We start from the raw sequence: 17,305 nt of genomic DNA, 5'->3' as shown, positions 1-17,305 counted from the left end.
CTCTATCACTCTGACTCTTTCCATTCATCCATCTATCAATCTAGACTCTTTCTATCATCCATCTATCCATCCATCCATCTGTCCTTCTATCACTCTATCCTCTATCCATCCATCCATCCATCATTTTATCATCCATCCATCAGAATTTCCATCCATCCATCCATCACTCTACCCACCATCACTCTTTGTATCTATTCATTCATCTATCACTCTTTCTATCCATCCATGAGTCTTTTCATCCATCCAATCTATCTATCTGTCTAGATTCTTTCTATCCATCCATCTGTCCTTCTATCAATCTATCCATCCATCATCCATCCATGACTCTTTCCATCCATCCATCCATCAGAATTTCCATCCATCCATCCATCACTCTACCCACCATCACTCTTTGTATCTATTCATTCATCTATCACTCTTTCTATCCATCCATGAGTCTTTTCATCCATCCAGTCTATCTATCTATCTACCTGTCTGTCTAGATTCTTTCTATCTATCCATCCATCTGTCCTTCTATCACTCTATCCATCCATCCATCAGTCTTTCCATCCATCGATCACTCTTTGTATCTATCCATTCATCCATCTATCATTCTATCCATCCATCACACTATTATGACTCTTTTCATACATCAATCTCTCACTTTATCATCCATCCATTACTCTACCCATCCATCACTCTTTGTATCTATTCATTCATCTATCACTCTTTCTATCCATCCATGAGTCTTTCCATCCATCCATCCAATCTATCTATCTGTCTGTCTGTCTAGACTCTATCTATCCATCCATCTGTCCTTCTGTCACTCTATCCATCCATCCATCCATCACTTTATCATCCATCCATCCATCAGTCTTTCCATCCATCACGCTACCCATCCATCCATCACTCTACCCACCATCACTCTTTGTATCTATTCATTCATCTATCACTCTTTCTATCCATCCATGAGTCTTTTCATCCATCCAATCTATCTGTCTAGATTCTTTCTATCCATCCATCCATCCATCATCCATCCATGACTCTTTCCATCCATCCATCCATCATTTTATCATCCAGCCATCAGAATTTCCATCCATCCATCCATCACTCTACCCACCATCACTTTGTATCTATTCATTCATCTATCACTCTTTCTTTCCATCCATGAGTCTTTTCATCCATCCAGTCTATCTATCTATCTGTCTAGATTCTTTCTATCCATCCATCTGTCCTTCTATCACTCTATCCATCCATCATCTATCAGTCTTTCCATCCATCGATCACTCTACCCATCCATCCATCACTCTTTGTATCTATCCATTCATCCATCTATCATTCTATCCATCCATCACACTATTTATGACTCCTTTCATACATCAATCTCTCACTTTATCATCCATCCATTACTCTACCCATCCATCACTCTTTGTATCTATTCATTCATCTATCATTCTTTCTATCCATCCATGAGTCTTTCCATCCATCCATCCAATCTATCTGTCTAGACTCTATCTATCCATCCATCTGTCCTTCTGTCACTCTATCCATCCATCCATCCATCACTTTATCATCCATCCATCACTCTTTGTATCCATCCATTCATCCATCATTCTTTCTATCTATCCATCATCACACTATATGACTCTTTCCATACATCCATCTCTCACTTTATCATCTATCACTCTTTGTATCTATTCATTCATTTATCACTCTTTCTATCCATCCATCTATGAGTCTTTCCATCCATCCAATCTATCTATCTAGACTCTATCATCCATCTGTCCTTCTATCACTCTATCCATCCATCACACTTTGTATCTATCCATTCATCCATCTATCATTCTATCTATCCATCATCACACTATTTAACTCTTTCCTTACATCCATCTCTCACTCTTTCTATCCATCCATGACTCTTTCCATCCATCCATTCATCCATGACTCTTTCCATCCATTCATCCATCCATCCATCCATCACTCTATCCATTCATCTATGACTCTTTCCACCCATCCATCCATTACTCTTTTTATCTATACATCCTTTCATCCATCCATCCCATTATCTGACTCTTTCCATCATCCATCCATCCATGACTCTTTTCATCCATCCATCCATTTCTTTTTCTATACATCCATCCATCACTTTTTCCATCCATCGCTCTTCAATTCATCCATCAGTCTTTCTATCATCCATCTTACACTCTTTCTATCCATCCATCATCACTCTTTCTATCCATCACTCTCTCTATCATGACTCTTTCCATCCATCCATCCATCATCCCTCTTTTTATAAATATATCTATCCAGTGTCTGTCTGTCAATTAAAAGTTTGTTGCAAATTGAACAAAGTAAAGCTAACTGATGAATCCTGAAAGCTTATTATGTGTAAATTGAAAGCAATAATAGTCCCTTGCATGTGGTTAATAAATATTTTATTGAAAAATAAGGCATGGCATGCAGTTCAGTGCATTAGAATGAACCAGCATCAGAGAGAGAGGAGAAAGTGTTGTTGTCTTCATGTCTCAGTGCGACGTGCTCATGTCAGGAGATTGAACTGATGTGGGACAGACGCAGCCTCTACCGTCAATGGATTACTCCTCACATCCAAACTCTTCAGGGCAGGCATGACCGACAACTTATCCATTGGCAATTCTGATAGAGACAGAGACAGAATGAGTGAGGACGTAGTGGAGTGAGTCCTTACTGCTAAGCTCCTATTCACGTCCACATCAAATATGCCTTAATGAATAAAATCATGTTAAGTAATTTTTTGTATCACAATATCACAATTAGGAGAACATTGGGTAGTTTTAAATCAATCTGTGTGAGCACAATGCTTGGGGTTGTATTTCCTTGCCATGCACTCTTCTGTCCATTTTGTGTTTTACGTTCGAAGCATGGTGTCTGCATCCTGACTTCTGTCTAGTTCGGTTTCGGTTCTGGTGTCGGGATCCGGACACGCCATGAGCGCATGGCTTCAGTTTTGGTTCTGTTGCCATGTGCTCTTCTGTCTGTCTTTTGTGCTGTGTTTTTTTGTTTGACCACATGGCGTGTGATTGTGTTCATTCGCCGTGTGCTCTTCCGTTCTCAAATTTATCCACTTGGGAGAGTGTTTTCAAAAAGCTCAGATTTCGCTGACAAAAACGCCATCTCAGTGTGGACACAAGGCCAAAACGCAGAAAAAAAAGATGCTTTTCAAATGAAAATGTATTAGTGTGGAAGTAGCCTTAAGGGTTAACTGATGAATCTCAAACAGTTTCAGAAACTGCCTTAATAATACAATAATTCAAAGTAATGTCCAGCATCATCCAATCACTGCCAACCATGTTAAAATAAAATGATACATTATAAATTGTGAATCTATGTACTGATTATCATTGTCACATGTCTGTCAAACATGTTGAGTGATCCAAACATCATCTGCAGCCTGAAACTGAACTTTTGATCAGATTTTAGGAGTGAATGCACTTAACTGCATAGAGAGCTATAGGATGCTCCCTTGCTCCCTATTTAGAGAATGACTTAACCTGCAGTGTGCTGTCTGTCTGCACTGGTCTCAGAACAGTTTGAAATCCACCTTATTTTCATCCTAACTCCATATAAAGTCTCTGAAAGCAACATTTTACAGCTTTTGAATGAATACATTTATTCTCAGTGTGATAATGTACAGTAAATATAGGAATGCATTTATTAATGTTATTGAATAGAATCGTATTGTACATTGATAACAAAATAAAATATAACAAAATGTATATTAAAATGAAGCGAAATGACCCACAGATGTGTTAGTGTTTTTTTCTACTTTTGAGGAAATGTGGTGCCAGTGTACACATATGTGGACATCATGTTTATCAGGACGCTGACGCACAAAAAATTAACAGATTTTTTAAAGCAGCATATCAAATGAAACTAGAGACTCTACTCTTTACAACCAAACAGGCTTCAATGAAAAAACTTAAAGCGATTTCTTACCAGAGGCACTTTTGTTGGCACTGCGTCCATAGGAACGCTTCAAGGAAATCTATGGCATGTTGTTGTGTCACGTGACTCAGTGCAGCAGAAGTTTAACCCTTAAATAACAGTGTAGAGTCTTGTGAACAGTATTCAGTCGGTTTTTATTCACGTAAATTATGCGTTGCATATAGCGAAACCAAAATACAAGTCCACACGTGTGGACGCGGGGTCGCACAAGGTTAACTTACAAAAAACAATTCCTTTATGGCCTTAGTGACATAGTAAACAACAGCACAAATATCAGTAAGTATTGGCCATTGATTTTTGTGATTTTTTTTTTTTTTTCATGTATTTTGTGATATTTTGTGGTATAAGTTATTTTGTCTCACTTTAAAAAATTCCATGCTGTTTGATAAAATTACAGAAATCTTTATAATAGTCCAAATTTCAAAAGATGGCCCTTAAAATCTATGGACCCCCCGGCAGGTCCAAAGGGGGCGCTACATTGCAAAAAATGTTTATGTTTAAAACGTTAAAGTCTCCGTATAAATAAGTCAGGCATATGAGGTCTCATTTGAAAGCTTATAATCTGAACTTTTCAAAGATAACCATCACTTGTGCATTTATGTTATTTAAAATAACAAAATAAGACCTCAAATCATTCGCATTGAAAATTAGCGCCCCCTAGAGGTAATAGGGTAGAAATATTTATATAAAAATAAAAGTCCTTCATATAGGACCTAAATGGACAAGTCATATATCAAATGAAAGCTTTCATTCTCAGGAATGTGACTGTATAGTTTATTTTGTTGCACTAATACCACAGTTCGAAGGATTTTCAAAAGAATCACAAAGTGAAAAATGATCTCTGTAAGTCATTAAATACAAACGTCTCGTTTATGCTCTGATAACTGCTACTGTAAGCCCAAAATAGCCAAACAAATTTATATCTGCTTTTATCTTAGGGAGTTTTCTAGAACATTTGCCATTTTTTTACTTGTCTGTGAGCTTGCTTGTGTGAATAATCCAATGTTATATCTTATACGTCCAGAACAAAATATGCCATCCAGCAGGAAAAGCATGCTAAACAAATAATCAGGGGAAGATTTCAGCTTTCTAATGACACCTAGATTGAGCTTGTAGTCCACTCAGAGGCAGAGATATTCAATGAAATAATGAGGGTGTTGCTTGAACTGAAAATTAGACTGAATGTCTATGGACAAGCACATCTATGAGGGATAAAATGCATTAGAGCGCCACCTACATTTCAGATCTGTAGATTGTGATGGAATGTGATAGAGAAAACATTATTTTTCTAGTGCTTTCTGCCACCTAGTGGAATGAAATAAGACTTTTCAAAGAGTGAACAGAACCAGAATGACATGTTTACAAAGTTAGCACAACAACAAAAAAAAGTTCTATTTATCATAAGATTGTAAACACACAATATTATTTATGAATATTTGGAGTCTTTTTTTGTTATTTGGGCAGTTCTCTGAAAAATTTACATTTACATTTATTCATTTGGCAGATGCTTTTATCCAAAGCGACTTACAAAAGAGGAATACACTATAAGTGATATATCTTAAGGAGACAGCGGTACGAAAAGTGCTGCATTATAAAGTTACACTAGCATCAGAATAGTAGTATCCAAGAGAGATTAAAGTGCAACAAGACATTTATTTTTATTATTTAGTGACTGGTTAAGTGCTCATGGAGAAGATGTGTTTTTAGACATGATTTTAGGTATGCTGGAGCAGACCCAGTGACTGTTCTGTATGCCAGCATCACAGCCTTAAATTTGATACGTGCATCAACCGGCAGCCAGTGAAGAGAGACAAGAAGTGGTGTAACGTGCTCTCTTCATTCAAGTTCATTAAAGACCAGACGTGCTGCTGCATTCTGGATCATCTGCAGGGGTCTAATTGCGCATGCAAATGAGACACATTTTTGTGTGAATGTTGAGCTTTTAAATTTGAGTGTGAAAAATTGCGGGTGGCAGCCCAAAAATGCACCAGAGTTTAAGAGGTTAAAAAAGATCAGTGTTGACACTCAATGCATTGACTAACATTGTTCATTTTCTTGCCACTGTGTACATTATCAAAGTTAAAGTGCGTGAATCTTGTGTACAGCAGATTTCTTACATTTTAATAAACATGTGTGCCAAATGCATAAATAAAAATGTAAAATATCACTATGAAATTACTCCATAAATCTGAAATCTGTTCTGTATGGCTGCTTCGAAACTCCCTAGACCATAAAGCTAATGTGTTCCTCTGCCAATCAAATGTTGTTGTTTCGTGGACTGATATTTGTTTCTGGTCAGAGACATTGTGGACTATCTTACGTGAATAATTCATACAAGCATCAGTTTTTAATACAGCAGGTAGAATTGGCTGGCTTTGATTTTTATTGACAATAATAAATCTTAATCAAGTGGCCGTCCATAATAAATCATGATTTCTTTGTGACAAACTATGACATTTTTTCTCTGCCATCTCACACTGTCTGACCATAAGGACAAATCTGATGCAAGTGTTTCTCTGGCACTCACTCAGATGAGTTTTTGAGTTTCAGCCAGCACAAAAAGTCTTTCTTCATTCCTCTGCAGAACTTTCCATTACACTGATGCGCTACTGAATGTCTCTTTCCTACAAATCCATTTCTGCTGGCTTTACAATCTGAAATTACACTCTATATACAACAAAACATAAAATCTGAAGGATCTTTGTGACTCTAGTGCAGAGATGCCTAAACTAGGGCCAAAGCTGGCCTGCAATGACCTTTGATTTGGCCTGCCTTGACCTATATGACAAGAATGGGGGGAAAAAAATGCTATTGATGCAGCTTTTCATTGCATTAATGTAGCAGATTGCAGAGTAAAGGTTTTTTTGTATAATGAAATCATAAAGGAGGAGAACCAGGGCAACTTTCATATTTTAATATAATACAGTTTGCAGAGCCTGAAATTTGGCACAGTACTGCGCACAGTTTTAATAATTCCTACAATATCCACGTTCATAATGCAGGAAATTCCTGCACAGTTTTATTCACTTTACAGTGCTGCTGCAAATGAGTCTCTATATTAGTAAACCAATAGATACAGATGAACGAATCAAATCAATAAACTTGTTTTTACTACTAAAATTTTCAGAAATGAATTTCAGGCCCTGAGTTTGTTATAATGCAATGTTCTCCTCAATCAAGTTTGATTTTTGCCCCCTTTGCATAGGAAAAAGTTTGGGCACCTCTGCTTCTAGTCCCCTTTTTCTCCCAATTTGGAATGCCCAATTCCCATGCACTTTTAAGTCCTCGTGGTCGCGTAGTGATTCGCCTCAATCCGGTCTGAGACCGTCAATCCGTGCATCTTATCACGTGGCTTGATGAGCGCGTTGCCACGGAGACATAGCACGTGTGGAGGCTTCACGGCATCCACGCTCAACTCACCACGTGCCCCACCGAGAACGAACCACATTATAGCGACCACGAGGAGGTTACCCCATGTGACCATACCCTCCCTAGCAACCGGGCCAATTTGGTTGCTTAGAAGACCTGGCTGGAGTCACTCAGCACACCCTGGGGTTTGAACTAGCGAACACCAGGGGTGGTAGTCAGCATCTTTACCACTGAGCTACCCAGGCCCCCTTGCTCTAGTGCGTTTGAACTTGAAAATATTAAGTAAATTCTACATTTGTACTCAATTCATACAAGTAAATAAATGAATGCTCTAGCTTATATGTAAATATTCTTTATTATTGTTTATCTTTACAGCGCGTCATCATGTATCAATCCTAATGTAGAAAACCTTGTCATATTTATTTGCTAATTATAGTAAAATTAAGTAAATGAAATAAGTATATTTTACTTAACTTTTCAAAGCTGGTTTTCCCAGCATGCAGCGGGCTTCAATAATTAACAAGCTTGCGTTGTTTCACTTTTTGCACCATTTTTATTGTTGATTTAATTGTTACATTTGGTAACCCATTGTTTTGTGATATTCTACTTATTCAAGATTTTTAAAAAAAGATCTGTTGATTGTTATGATCATCGTGTGTTCAGGTTTACGTGTGCAGCTCTGAATCTTGTTTCTATCGCCATTAAAACAAAATTATGATGTCTAATAGACATCTACATAGCAATTAGGCTAATTGGCTAACTGGAGTCAATTGGAGGTGTACCTATGGATGTATTTTAAGGTCTACCTTCAAACTCAGTGCCTCTTTGCTTGACATCATGGGAAAATCAAAAGAAATCAGCTAAGACCTCAGAAAAAAAATGTGGACCTTCACAAGTCTGGTTCATCCTTGGGAGCAATTTCCAAACGCCTGAAGGTACCACGTTCATCTGTACAAACAATAGTACGCAAGTATAAACACCATGGGACCACACAGCCATCATACCGCTCAGGAAGGAGACACATTCTGTCTATGAGATGAACGTAGTTTGGTGCGAAAAGTGCAAATCAATCCCAGAACAACAGCAAAAGACCTTGTGAAGATGCTGGAGGAAACAGGTAGACAAGTATCTATATCCACAGCAAAACGAGTCCTATATCGACATAACCTGAAAGGCTGCTCAGCAAGGAAGAAGCCACTGCTCCAAAACCACCATAAAAAAGCCAGACTACAGTTTACAAGTGCACATGGGGTCAAAGATCTTACTTTTTGGAGAAATGTCCTCTGGTCTGATGAAACAGAAATTTAAATGTTTGTCCATAATGACCATCGTTATGTTTGGAGGAAAAAGGGTGAGGCTTGCAAGCCGAAGAACACCATCCCAACCGTGAAGCATGGGGGTGGCAGCATCACGTTGTGGGGGTGCTTTGCTGCAGGAGGGACTGGTGCACTACACAAAATAGATGGCATCATGAGGAAGTAAAATTTTGTGGATATATTGAAGCAACATCTCAAGACGTTAAAGCTTGGTCGCAAATGGGTCTTCCAAATGGACAATGACCCCAAGCATACCTCCAAAGTTGTGGCAAAATGGCTTAAGGACAACAAAGTCAAGGTGCTGGAGAGGCCATCACAAAGCCCTGACCTCAGTCCGATAGACAATTTGTGGACAGAACTGAAAAAGCGTATGCAAGCAAGGAGGCCTACAAACCTGACTCAGTTTGGAATGTAATTAAAGTACGGCTTGTTAACATTCTGTCTTAGCATGTGATTCGTGGTCATTTCTTACTGTGTTGGCTTTTCTGTTTTTCAAAATCCCAAACTCAAGACCAGATTTTTTTACTGTAACAAAAGATGGGAAGTGTTTTTTTCCTTCCTTTTTAAAACTTGATAAGTCTATTTATTTTGCTATCCTAACTATATAAGATTATATGGTTAGTTGCATATTATTATGTTCACTTAGCATTGTTTTCCCTGGCTGTCTGTGAACCTATCCTAACCTTCAGATTTTAAGGCTTTGTTTCACATACATTCAAGGTTTTGTCGAACTCGCTTTGTCTAGTTACCTGTGATCTGGTTCCCTTCGACGCTGATGTCCTCGAGGCTGCTCACGTCCATCAGTCGATTGGGGAAAACCGACAGCCTGTTTTTGGAGAGGTTGATTCTGATCAAGTGCTGCATATCACCAATCGCCTCTGGCAGCGTGGTGAGGATGTTACCCTGCAGATCCAACTCTACAGGTAGAGAACAAAGTCAAGATTTTTGCAGTAGAAATATCAGTAGGCAGGACTGTGCAAGAGCAAAAGAAACACGAGAGACATCTGTCGTCATCTACTCACCTTCATGTTGTTCCAAACCTTTATGACTTTCTTGGGATACAAAAGGAGAGCGGTTACCATTCACTTTTATTGCATCGTTTGACCATACAATGAAAGCGAATAGTGACTGAGTTACCTGGGTCATTGACAAATAAAGTTGATAAAAACGAGAAAAAATTACAAATAAAAAAAATGTTTAAAATTATTGCAATTTCTACAAACACATTTTATTTAATTACTTTAAAATGTCATGTGGTGTAACCATTAATTAAAAGGTATTAAAATACTTTCCTTGCACCTTGAATACATGAGTTTACACAACTTAAAAAATATTTTCTACAAATATCATGAATTTTTCAGTCATGAGTAAAGAAGTTTTTTCAGTGTTACACCAAATGACCTGAACAAAATGTGCCATTTATTATTTATTTTTACTCGTATGTTTTTGTCAACATAAACAATTAAATGGCTACCTACATGTTGGTTACACCACATGACTTTGATTTTTTGGAAACATTTTATTTTTCAAAGATTAATAATATTTTGAAACAAAATTGTTTCAATGCTCTTTTTATAGAAATATTAATAAGATTATTAGAGGCAGACCGATATATCGGTTTTACCGATGAATCGGTGCCTATAGTTGCTTTTTGGGAATATCGGTTATCGGCAAAAATCAATGTCGATAGTTGCCGATAGTTTTTGCATAATTTCGTCATTTCAAAATAAGAGTCCCCAGTGTGTTTCGGGCTTGTTTATCCTTAAAAGTCCCACATTATGTAACGATTTTTACATTTTTTTGGCTATTATTGTGATTTTGGCTAAACAAAAAACTGAATCTGGGATTTTATTTATTTTGGACTCTTTGTCTTTGCCCGCCATAGTGAAGAAAGAATATATATATATATATATATTTTACATTCTACAAATCGATTTTAAAAACTAGCGGCCGATTAATTGGTTATCAGCCTTTCCCACCACCTTAGTTATCGGTATCAGCAAAATCCACTATCGGTCGATCTCTAAAGATTATCCTGCACTACTCATGCCGGCATTTATTTTTTCAATATTTTGAGATTTTAACGCGATAAAAAAATATCAAAATTACTTAGTCCCTTAAACATGTTTATCATAGTAGAGATGAATTCAAGTCATTGTTTTGATTGAATTGCATTTTTTTTTTAATGTACTGTATCTTTGAATAACTTAAAATATCTGGACACAAAAAACAAAAAAAAATTGCGTCACGTCATTGACCCATCTAACATTCTGTCTAAAATTTCATTTTGTTTTGTCTGTGGAAGAAAGTAAGTTCGAACACGGGTTCGAAATTACATGAGGGTGAGAAAATGATGACAGAACTTTTATTTTTGGGTGAGCTATCCCTTTAAAAGTGAATAAATCTCTTATTAGAAGAACTTGGAAACAGTCTTACCTGTTAACTGTGTAAAAGTGCGGAAGAACTTGTGGCTCAAGGCTTTAAGCTGGTTGTTGGCGAGAGAGATTTTGTGGATGTTTTCTGTGCAACTACGCAGCATTTTAAAGACGCCGTCTGGGAAACTAACAAGGCCGCAGTCAGACAAATCTAAACCGGGGAAAACAAAACAGTGTTGATGCAGATTGAATGGATGAGGAGTCTAATTAAGAGATTGTGTTGCTTAAAAAGCCGTCGTCCCCTCTGAATATCAACGAGCTCCCATTGTGCAATCACTCGCAAAAACGCGCCAAACACTATCACAATGATGGGCAGAAATAAATACAGTAATTTAGAGCCACTTGATCTGTGCGTGTGTATAATCAAAAGTGTTTGGTTTCACAATGTCACTGATTGTAATGTTAGTTTACTTCTCTCTTGCCCTTAAATGGTTGAAACCAGGGGTATAGTTTCCAGGGGGGTTGGGTGAGGTAACAAGCAAGCAACATCCCCTCCAATATTTATGCCATTATCAATGGAAATATGTAAACGCTTCACGCTGCAACCCCCCCAATGTTCAAGCCAAATCTACGCCCTTGGTTGACGCGATGATTTTTTAAGGCAAATGACACGATAAATTGGTAAATGGTGAAAATCAATGTGATTGATAAGGGCCCCTCAGTGCAACAGCGCCATCTGTTGAGCAGGACAGTCTACAGCCAGATTGAATTTATTTGCACACACAACTTCAATGAGATGTTTAAAGCAGGTTTCCCACACTTTTCGACCGGTGAATTTCCATGACCTTTCCAATCATTTATGATTACTGGATATGGATTTAAAAATCATTTGAGTGATTTCACTTCTAGATGAAATGCTGTATTTTAGAGTCGAGTACAGCCAGACTTTTTAGCAGAGATGAGCCACTTCTATTATAATGAATGGGAGTAACTGGAATGCCCAACGGTCAACGGATGTAGAAAGGACGTCCCGCATAACAGGTAAAAAATAGCCAATCACTTTTGTGAGAAAAAGGGATAAAAAAAATAAATAAAAAAAATAACCAAAGTTTAGATTTGTAATTTTTTTTTTACATTGCAGTAATGAGAGGAGATATTTCACGGTGAAATACAATCGTTGAAATGTTTTAAAACACTAAGAAATGTATTTTATTTAATTTATTTTTTTACTCTTCTCCCCAATTTTTGGAATGCCCAATTCCCACTACTTAGTAGGTCCTCGTGGTGGCGCGGTTACTCACCTCAATCCGGGTGGTGGAGGACAAGTCTCAGTTGCCTCCGCTTCTGAGACCGTCAATCCGCGCATCTTATCACGTGACTCGTTGTGCATGACACCGCGGAGACTCACAGCATGTGGAGGCTCATGCTACTCTCCACGATCCACACACAACTTACCACACGCCCCATTGAGAGCGAGAACCACTAATCACGACCACGAGGAGGTTACCTCATGTGACTCTACCCTCCCTAACAACCGGGCCAATTTGGTTGCTTAGGAGACCTGACTGGAGTCACTCAGCACACCCCGGATTCGAACTCGTGACTCCAGGGGTGATAGTCAGCGTCAATACTCACATTTTCAGCAGTACTAAGAATATACTGTCATCTTATCTTTAATAAATTATTCTAATGTACTAATTTGATACTCTACACTGAAAAAAAAAAATTTGTGGTGAAGTAAATATATCAGAAAAGATTACATACTTTCTACATTGAATAAGTTAAAGCATGAACTTGAAAATATTGAGTAAATTCTACATTTGTACTCAATTCAAACATGTAAACAATTTGTTCTAGCTTATAAGTAAATATTATTCATGATTGTTTGATATCTTTACAATGCATCATCATTTATCAACCCTAAAGCAGAAAACAATGTCATTTATTCACTAATTTGAGTAAATTTCACAGGTAAATAAAATAAGTACATTTTATTGAACTTTTCCCAGCCTGCACCAGGCAAGAATAATTAAAGAGTCTGCATGCATTTCACTGTTTGCAAGTTTATTTACACAATTTTTATTGTTACGTTTGGTAGCTTATTGTTTTGTGAAGTCTAAAGTTAAGTTTCTACTCAAAATTACGCATTCGTGAAAAAAAAAAACGTTTGCATGTGCAGCTCTGGATCTTGTTTCTATCACCATTAAAAGTGCTGTGAGCGATTTTTTTTTTTTTTCATGTTAAGGTATGCAAAATCTGTTCTTACTCCCTGAAAGATATTAATGAAATAAGTGTCATGAGATATCTCCCCGGTCTCTGTGACCGCTCTAGACTTTGTAAACAGCAAATAAAAATGTGTCCGCGGTCCCTAACGCTTTCGACCTGTCAATCATTTTGTGTGTTCTCATTGTATTGTAGTTGCAGCCAATTATTAAGGCTTAATGCCATTTTTATGCCATGTTGTTCATAACAGTTGTCAGTTGAGGGCGCTATTTTGCTGCTATTAAAGCCACCAAGAATTCTGTGTAGCCTTTACTTGGAAATATGGTCTGTTTTATTTACTAGCAATTTTTTAGTATTTCCTAGCTTGTCATTTTTTGACAAGTAAACCCCACACTAAATTGTTATTTATCTGATTATTAGAACAGTTAAAAATGGTTGTACTACTTAATGAAGTAAGGACAAAGTACACTTGCATTTCTTACAAGTCACTTTACCCTTGCAAGTCAAATTTTGATTCACAACAACAAAAAGACGAGTACATCAGAGTCTCTAGTTTGAGAAACAGACACCTCACAGGTCCTAAACTCGCAGCTTCAATGTATTCACAGTATTTGTTTAAATAGAAATAGTCATTGTAACATTATAAATGTCTTTAAAGCATCCTTGGTGACCAGAAGCATCCATTTCTGTCATAAACACACATTTCTTAGTGTTCCAAAACTTTTCATGAGATTCGTCCTGGTTATAGAAAGTAAACATCATCTGGCATTCACCTAACGAGTCTCTCCCGTCCTCCATGGTGGCGTTTACTCTCCTGGCGACTTTTGCGACGGCCTCCGCCATCCTGCGATGTTCAGGTGAGATCTGAGGAGCGATTGGTGTATTGAGTGGCGGCTGTAACTCATGCACAGGTCAGATCCTGCCAGAGCACACAGACATGCAGTGACATCATGAAACTCGCCGAGGTCATCAATATATGTTCATGAACATAATGTCTATTACAACACACGCATTATAGAGTAGAATAGACTTATTCCATTATAGAATACCAATTTTCTTCACAGGGAAATTTCTATAACTTCATCAACTCACAATTTATAAACCTCTTTGCATAATACCAAATTGAGTATGTTCATGAACAATATCTCGACCATAATACTGCAACTATAGCTATAAACTACTGGTCTGGTTGACTGATATGGGGTTTTAAATTGTCAATGCAAATAATAACTACAGTGATGGCTGAGATAATGCCATATAGGCCAATATAATTTAATTATAGCAACTGAAATGTAAACGTATACAATTTTAACTCACTTTTACCTGATATTCAATTAAAATAATATACATATAAAAATTTGCATTATCCATTTACAACGAAGAGGACAGGAATTTTTTTTCTGAAATAGTTTTGCGTTCCCTCGCAATAAGTTTTGTGTCAGTAACTATATTTCAACCATGATTTTTATTAGTAAAACCATAGTTATAATACAGGAAAACGAAAGCTATGGTAATGAAAATCATAATTTTGTGGGTATCAAGGTTTTAATAATGCGAATACCATAGTTTAACTATGGGTTTTACTATAGTAATATTGTGGTAACACTTTAAAATAAGGTTACATTTGTTAACAATAGTAAACAACTTTAGTTAAGATGAACTAACAATGAATAATACTTTTACAGCATTTATTAATCTTGGTTAATGTTAATTTCAACATATGATTTTTAAAATCACAAGTTTTATATGTTAACATTAGTTAATGCACTATGAACTAACCATAAACTAACAATTAAACATTTTATTTTTCTAAACTAACGTTAACAAAGATGAATACATTCTGTATTTTGTTCATTGTTAATGACGTTTTTTTTCTTTTTATTATTTGACGGAAACCATGGTTTTTACTAAAGTAATATTGTCGTAACTATGAAAAGTAAGTTAAGTAACCATGTTTTTAATACAGTATACTGTATCCTTATTGTAACCATGGTTTTACTATAGAATAACCATGGTTACTATAGTTTTACTACAAATGTCGTGGTATTTGTAGTAAAAATCAAAATAACCACAAAATTATGTTGTCGTTTTTTTTACCATAGTTTTTTATTTCCTGCATTATTACTATGGTTTTACTGCAAATATCAAGGTTAAAATATAGTTACTGTAGTAAAATCATGGTAAATTATTTGCGAGGGAACGAAAAACTATATCAGAAAAAATATTCCCGCCCTTTTCTCTCAAGGGCTCCATAATTATCCATGTTATCCAATAATACTGCTTATAATACTCTCATAATGTATTGGGTAAGTTACTCTAAAAAAAGTAATTAATTACTAACTACTAATTACATCTTCTACAGTGTAGATTACTGTACTAATTACTCTGTATGAAAAGTAATTGCATTACTTATTACTAATTACTTTCTAAAACCCTGATCAACCTCGACCAGATGAAAAATACAATGATAGACATGAAACTGTTCTTTTAATTCTTTCAAATAAATTATTCACGAACTGGCCAAAGAATTTAAGGGGGCGGCGTTAAATTAGAAAACATATATTTTAATATTAGACGTTAAATTTCGATTTTAAATGTAACTATTGTTTGATATAGAATTGTTCTAGAGTCTATACAGTATTTAACGCAATTACAACAGAAGTAACTAATTAAATTACTGAAAAATTAAGAGTAATCCCTTACTTTTTTCACTGAAAAAGTAATTACAGTAATTAATTACTTTGTAATGCATTACACCCAACACTGCTCATATTATGATGAATATTTTAAGTGTTTTCATTAGAATAAGCAAAGCATTCTCTTGCTGAAACTTGTCTGACAGATCAACTCAGACAGCTGAAGAGATAAATATAGAAACACAGAAGTTATTCATAGCACCAGTATTAATGCATCTGAACGTCAATTATCAAATTATACCATGTAAGATCAGAGATATTAAGCTGGTTTAAGGCCTGCAGGATTATTAAACATTTTACGATTTGTTTAATAAATGCGAATGTATTAAAGCATGCGAATGACGTCATGCCATTCATTTGTAACTAAAAAACGAAAAGCTTGCAACTACTCGTATTTAAAGCTGTAAAGTGCAGCAGAGAGCTGTATATCTTACATTCAAACATGCGATGCTGTCTCACCGTCTCCATTCACTGCACAAATGATTTTATGTGTGTGATCACTTTGTAGTGTGTAGTCGACATGTGCACGCTGCTGCCGGATTCCGCGCGCGATTGTCGGGATTTTGCCAGGACTGTCGCAAAAACACATGAATTGTGTGACGGCAGCTCGGTAAAGACGAAAAAGTGTAAAAACTTGTAAACAACCCTGAATTTATAATAATAGATACATACCATAATAATACGTTTTAAGAAGCTCTTTTAACTATAATACCAATCCTCCATGTAAAATAAAATTGTTGAAACCTTTGAAACGGCAAAGTGTTTGTACTGTACCATGCAAATATATTAATATTTATAATAATATAAATAATTGTCAAGATCATTAAAAGATACTCTCCAGAAATTTACATCTAGACCTATTTTACATAGTTATAAGTCTAAACATATCAGAAATTTAAAGCATATTCTACATTAATTATTTTAGCCAAGTACCCTATTATATCCATAAAATGTGAACAGCACGAAAAGCCTTTGTATATTGTTCTTTCAGAAATGCAAAAATAAACATGTTTGAAAAATTGTAATACAATTATTTATCTTTGATACATGATAATTCGTATACATCATTGCAACTATATTATGTTATTGCTTTGTTTATATTTTATATATTCTTTTAACCATTTAAGTTGTTGTAAATTGTAATATTTTATCAGCTTTTGGATTATATTCCGGGTTTAATAAAAGTTAAGCTTAATCGACAGCTTTTGTGGCATAATGTTGATTACCACAAAAAATAATTTCGACTCATCCCTTTTTTTCTTTATATAAAGCAAAATTGCAGTTACAGTGAGGCACTTACAATGGAAATCAATGGGGTCAATCTGTAAACGTGTCAAAAGTATAGACACAAGAAATAAACAAT

The 17,305-nt window shown here is 36.0% G+C and overlaps 1 protein-coding gene across 4 annotated transcripts; it reads right to left on the bottom strand.

Annotated features, from left to right (window-relative positions):
• Positions 1–2,403: 2,403 nt before the first annotated feature.
• Positions 2,404–16,500, bottom strand: LOC127423563 (leucine-rich repeat-containing protein 20-like). 4 transcript variants are annotated; one of them, XM_051667990.1, is made up of 5 exons: positions 16,377–16,500; positions 14,020–14,165; positions 11,085–11,234; positions 9,398–9,565; positions 2,404–2,634 (listed from the first exon to the last, which is right to left on the bottom strand). In XM_051667990.1, exons 2-5 carry the CDS (start codon positions 14,087–14,089, stop codon positions 2,519–2,521), a joined length of 504 nt encoding a protein of 167 aa, XP_051523950.1. In that variant the 5' UTR covers positions 14,090–14,165; positions 16,377–16,500; the 3' UTR covers positions 2,404–2,518. The 4 variants fall into 4 exon arrangements, with proteins under 4 accessions (XP_051523950.1, XP_051523951.1, XP_051523949.1 ...); XM_051667991.1 differs by having other exon boundaries at positions 14,020–14,110; positions 16,377–16,487; XM_051667989.1 differs by having other exon boundaries at positions 14,020–14,110; positions 16,402–16,482.
• Between the last annotated feature and the right edge of the window lie 805 nt (positions 16,501–17,305).

Source organism: Myxocyprinus asiaticus, chromosome 32, assembly GCF_019703515.2.
Source record: "Myxocyprinus asiaticus isolate MX2 ecotype Aquarium Trade chromosome 32, UBuf_Myxa_2, whole genome shotgun sequence".
In the NCBI taxonomy this organism is placed as follows: Eukaryota; Metazoa; Chordata; class Actinopteri; order Cypriniformes; family Catostomidae; genus Myxocyprinus; species Myxocyprinus asiaticus.
The sequence above is the reverse complement of the archived record's forward strand: the minus strand, read 5'-3'. Positions and strand labels throughout refer to the sequence as shown.

Excerpts from the sequence above, each read along its gene's own strand:
- LOC127423563 (XM_051667989.1), bottom strand. Across the intron at positions 11,235-14,019 it reads GGACGGGAGAGACTCGTTAG|ATTTGTCTGACTGCGGCCTT; the intron begins GTGAATGCCAGA and ends TCCCCGGTTTAG. Across the intron at positions 2,635-9,397 it reads CGAAGGGAACCAGATCACAG|AATTGCCAATGGATAAGTTG; the intron begins GTAACTAGACAA and ends TGTCTCTATCAG.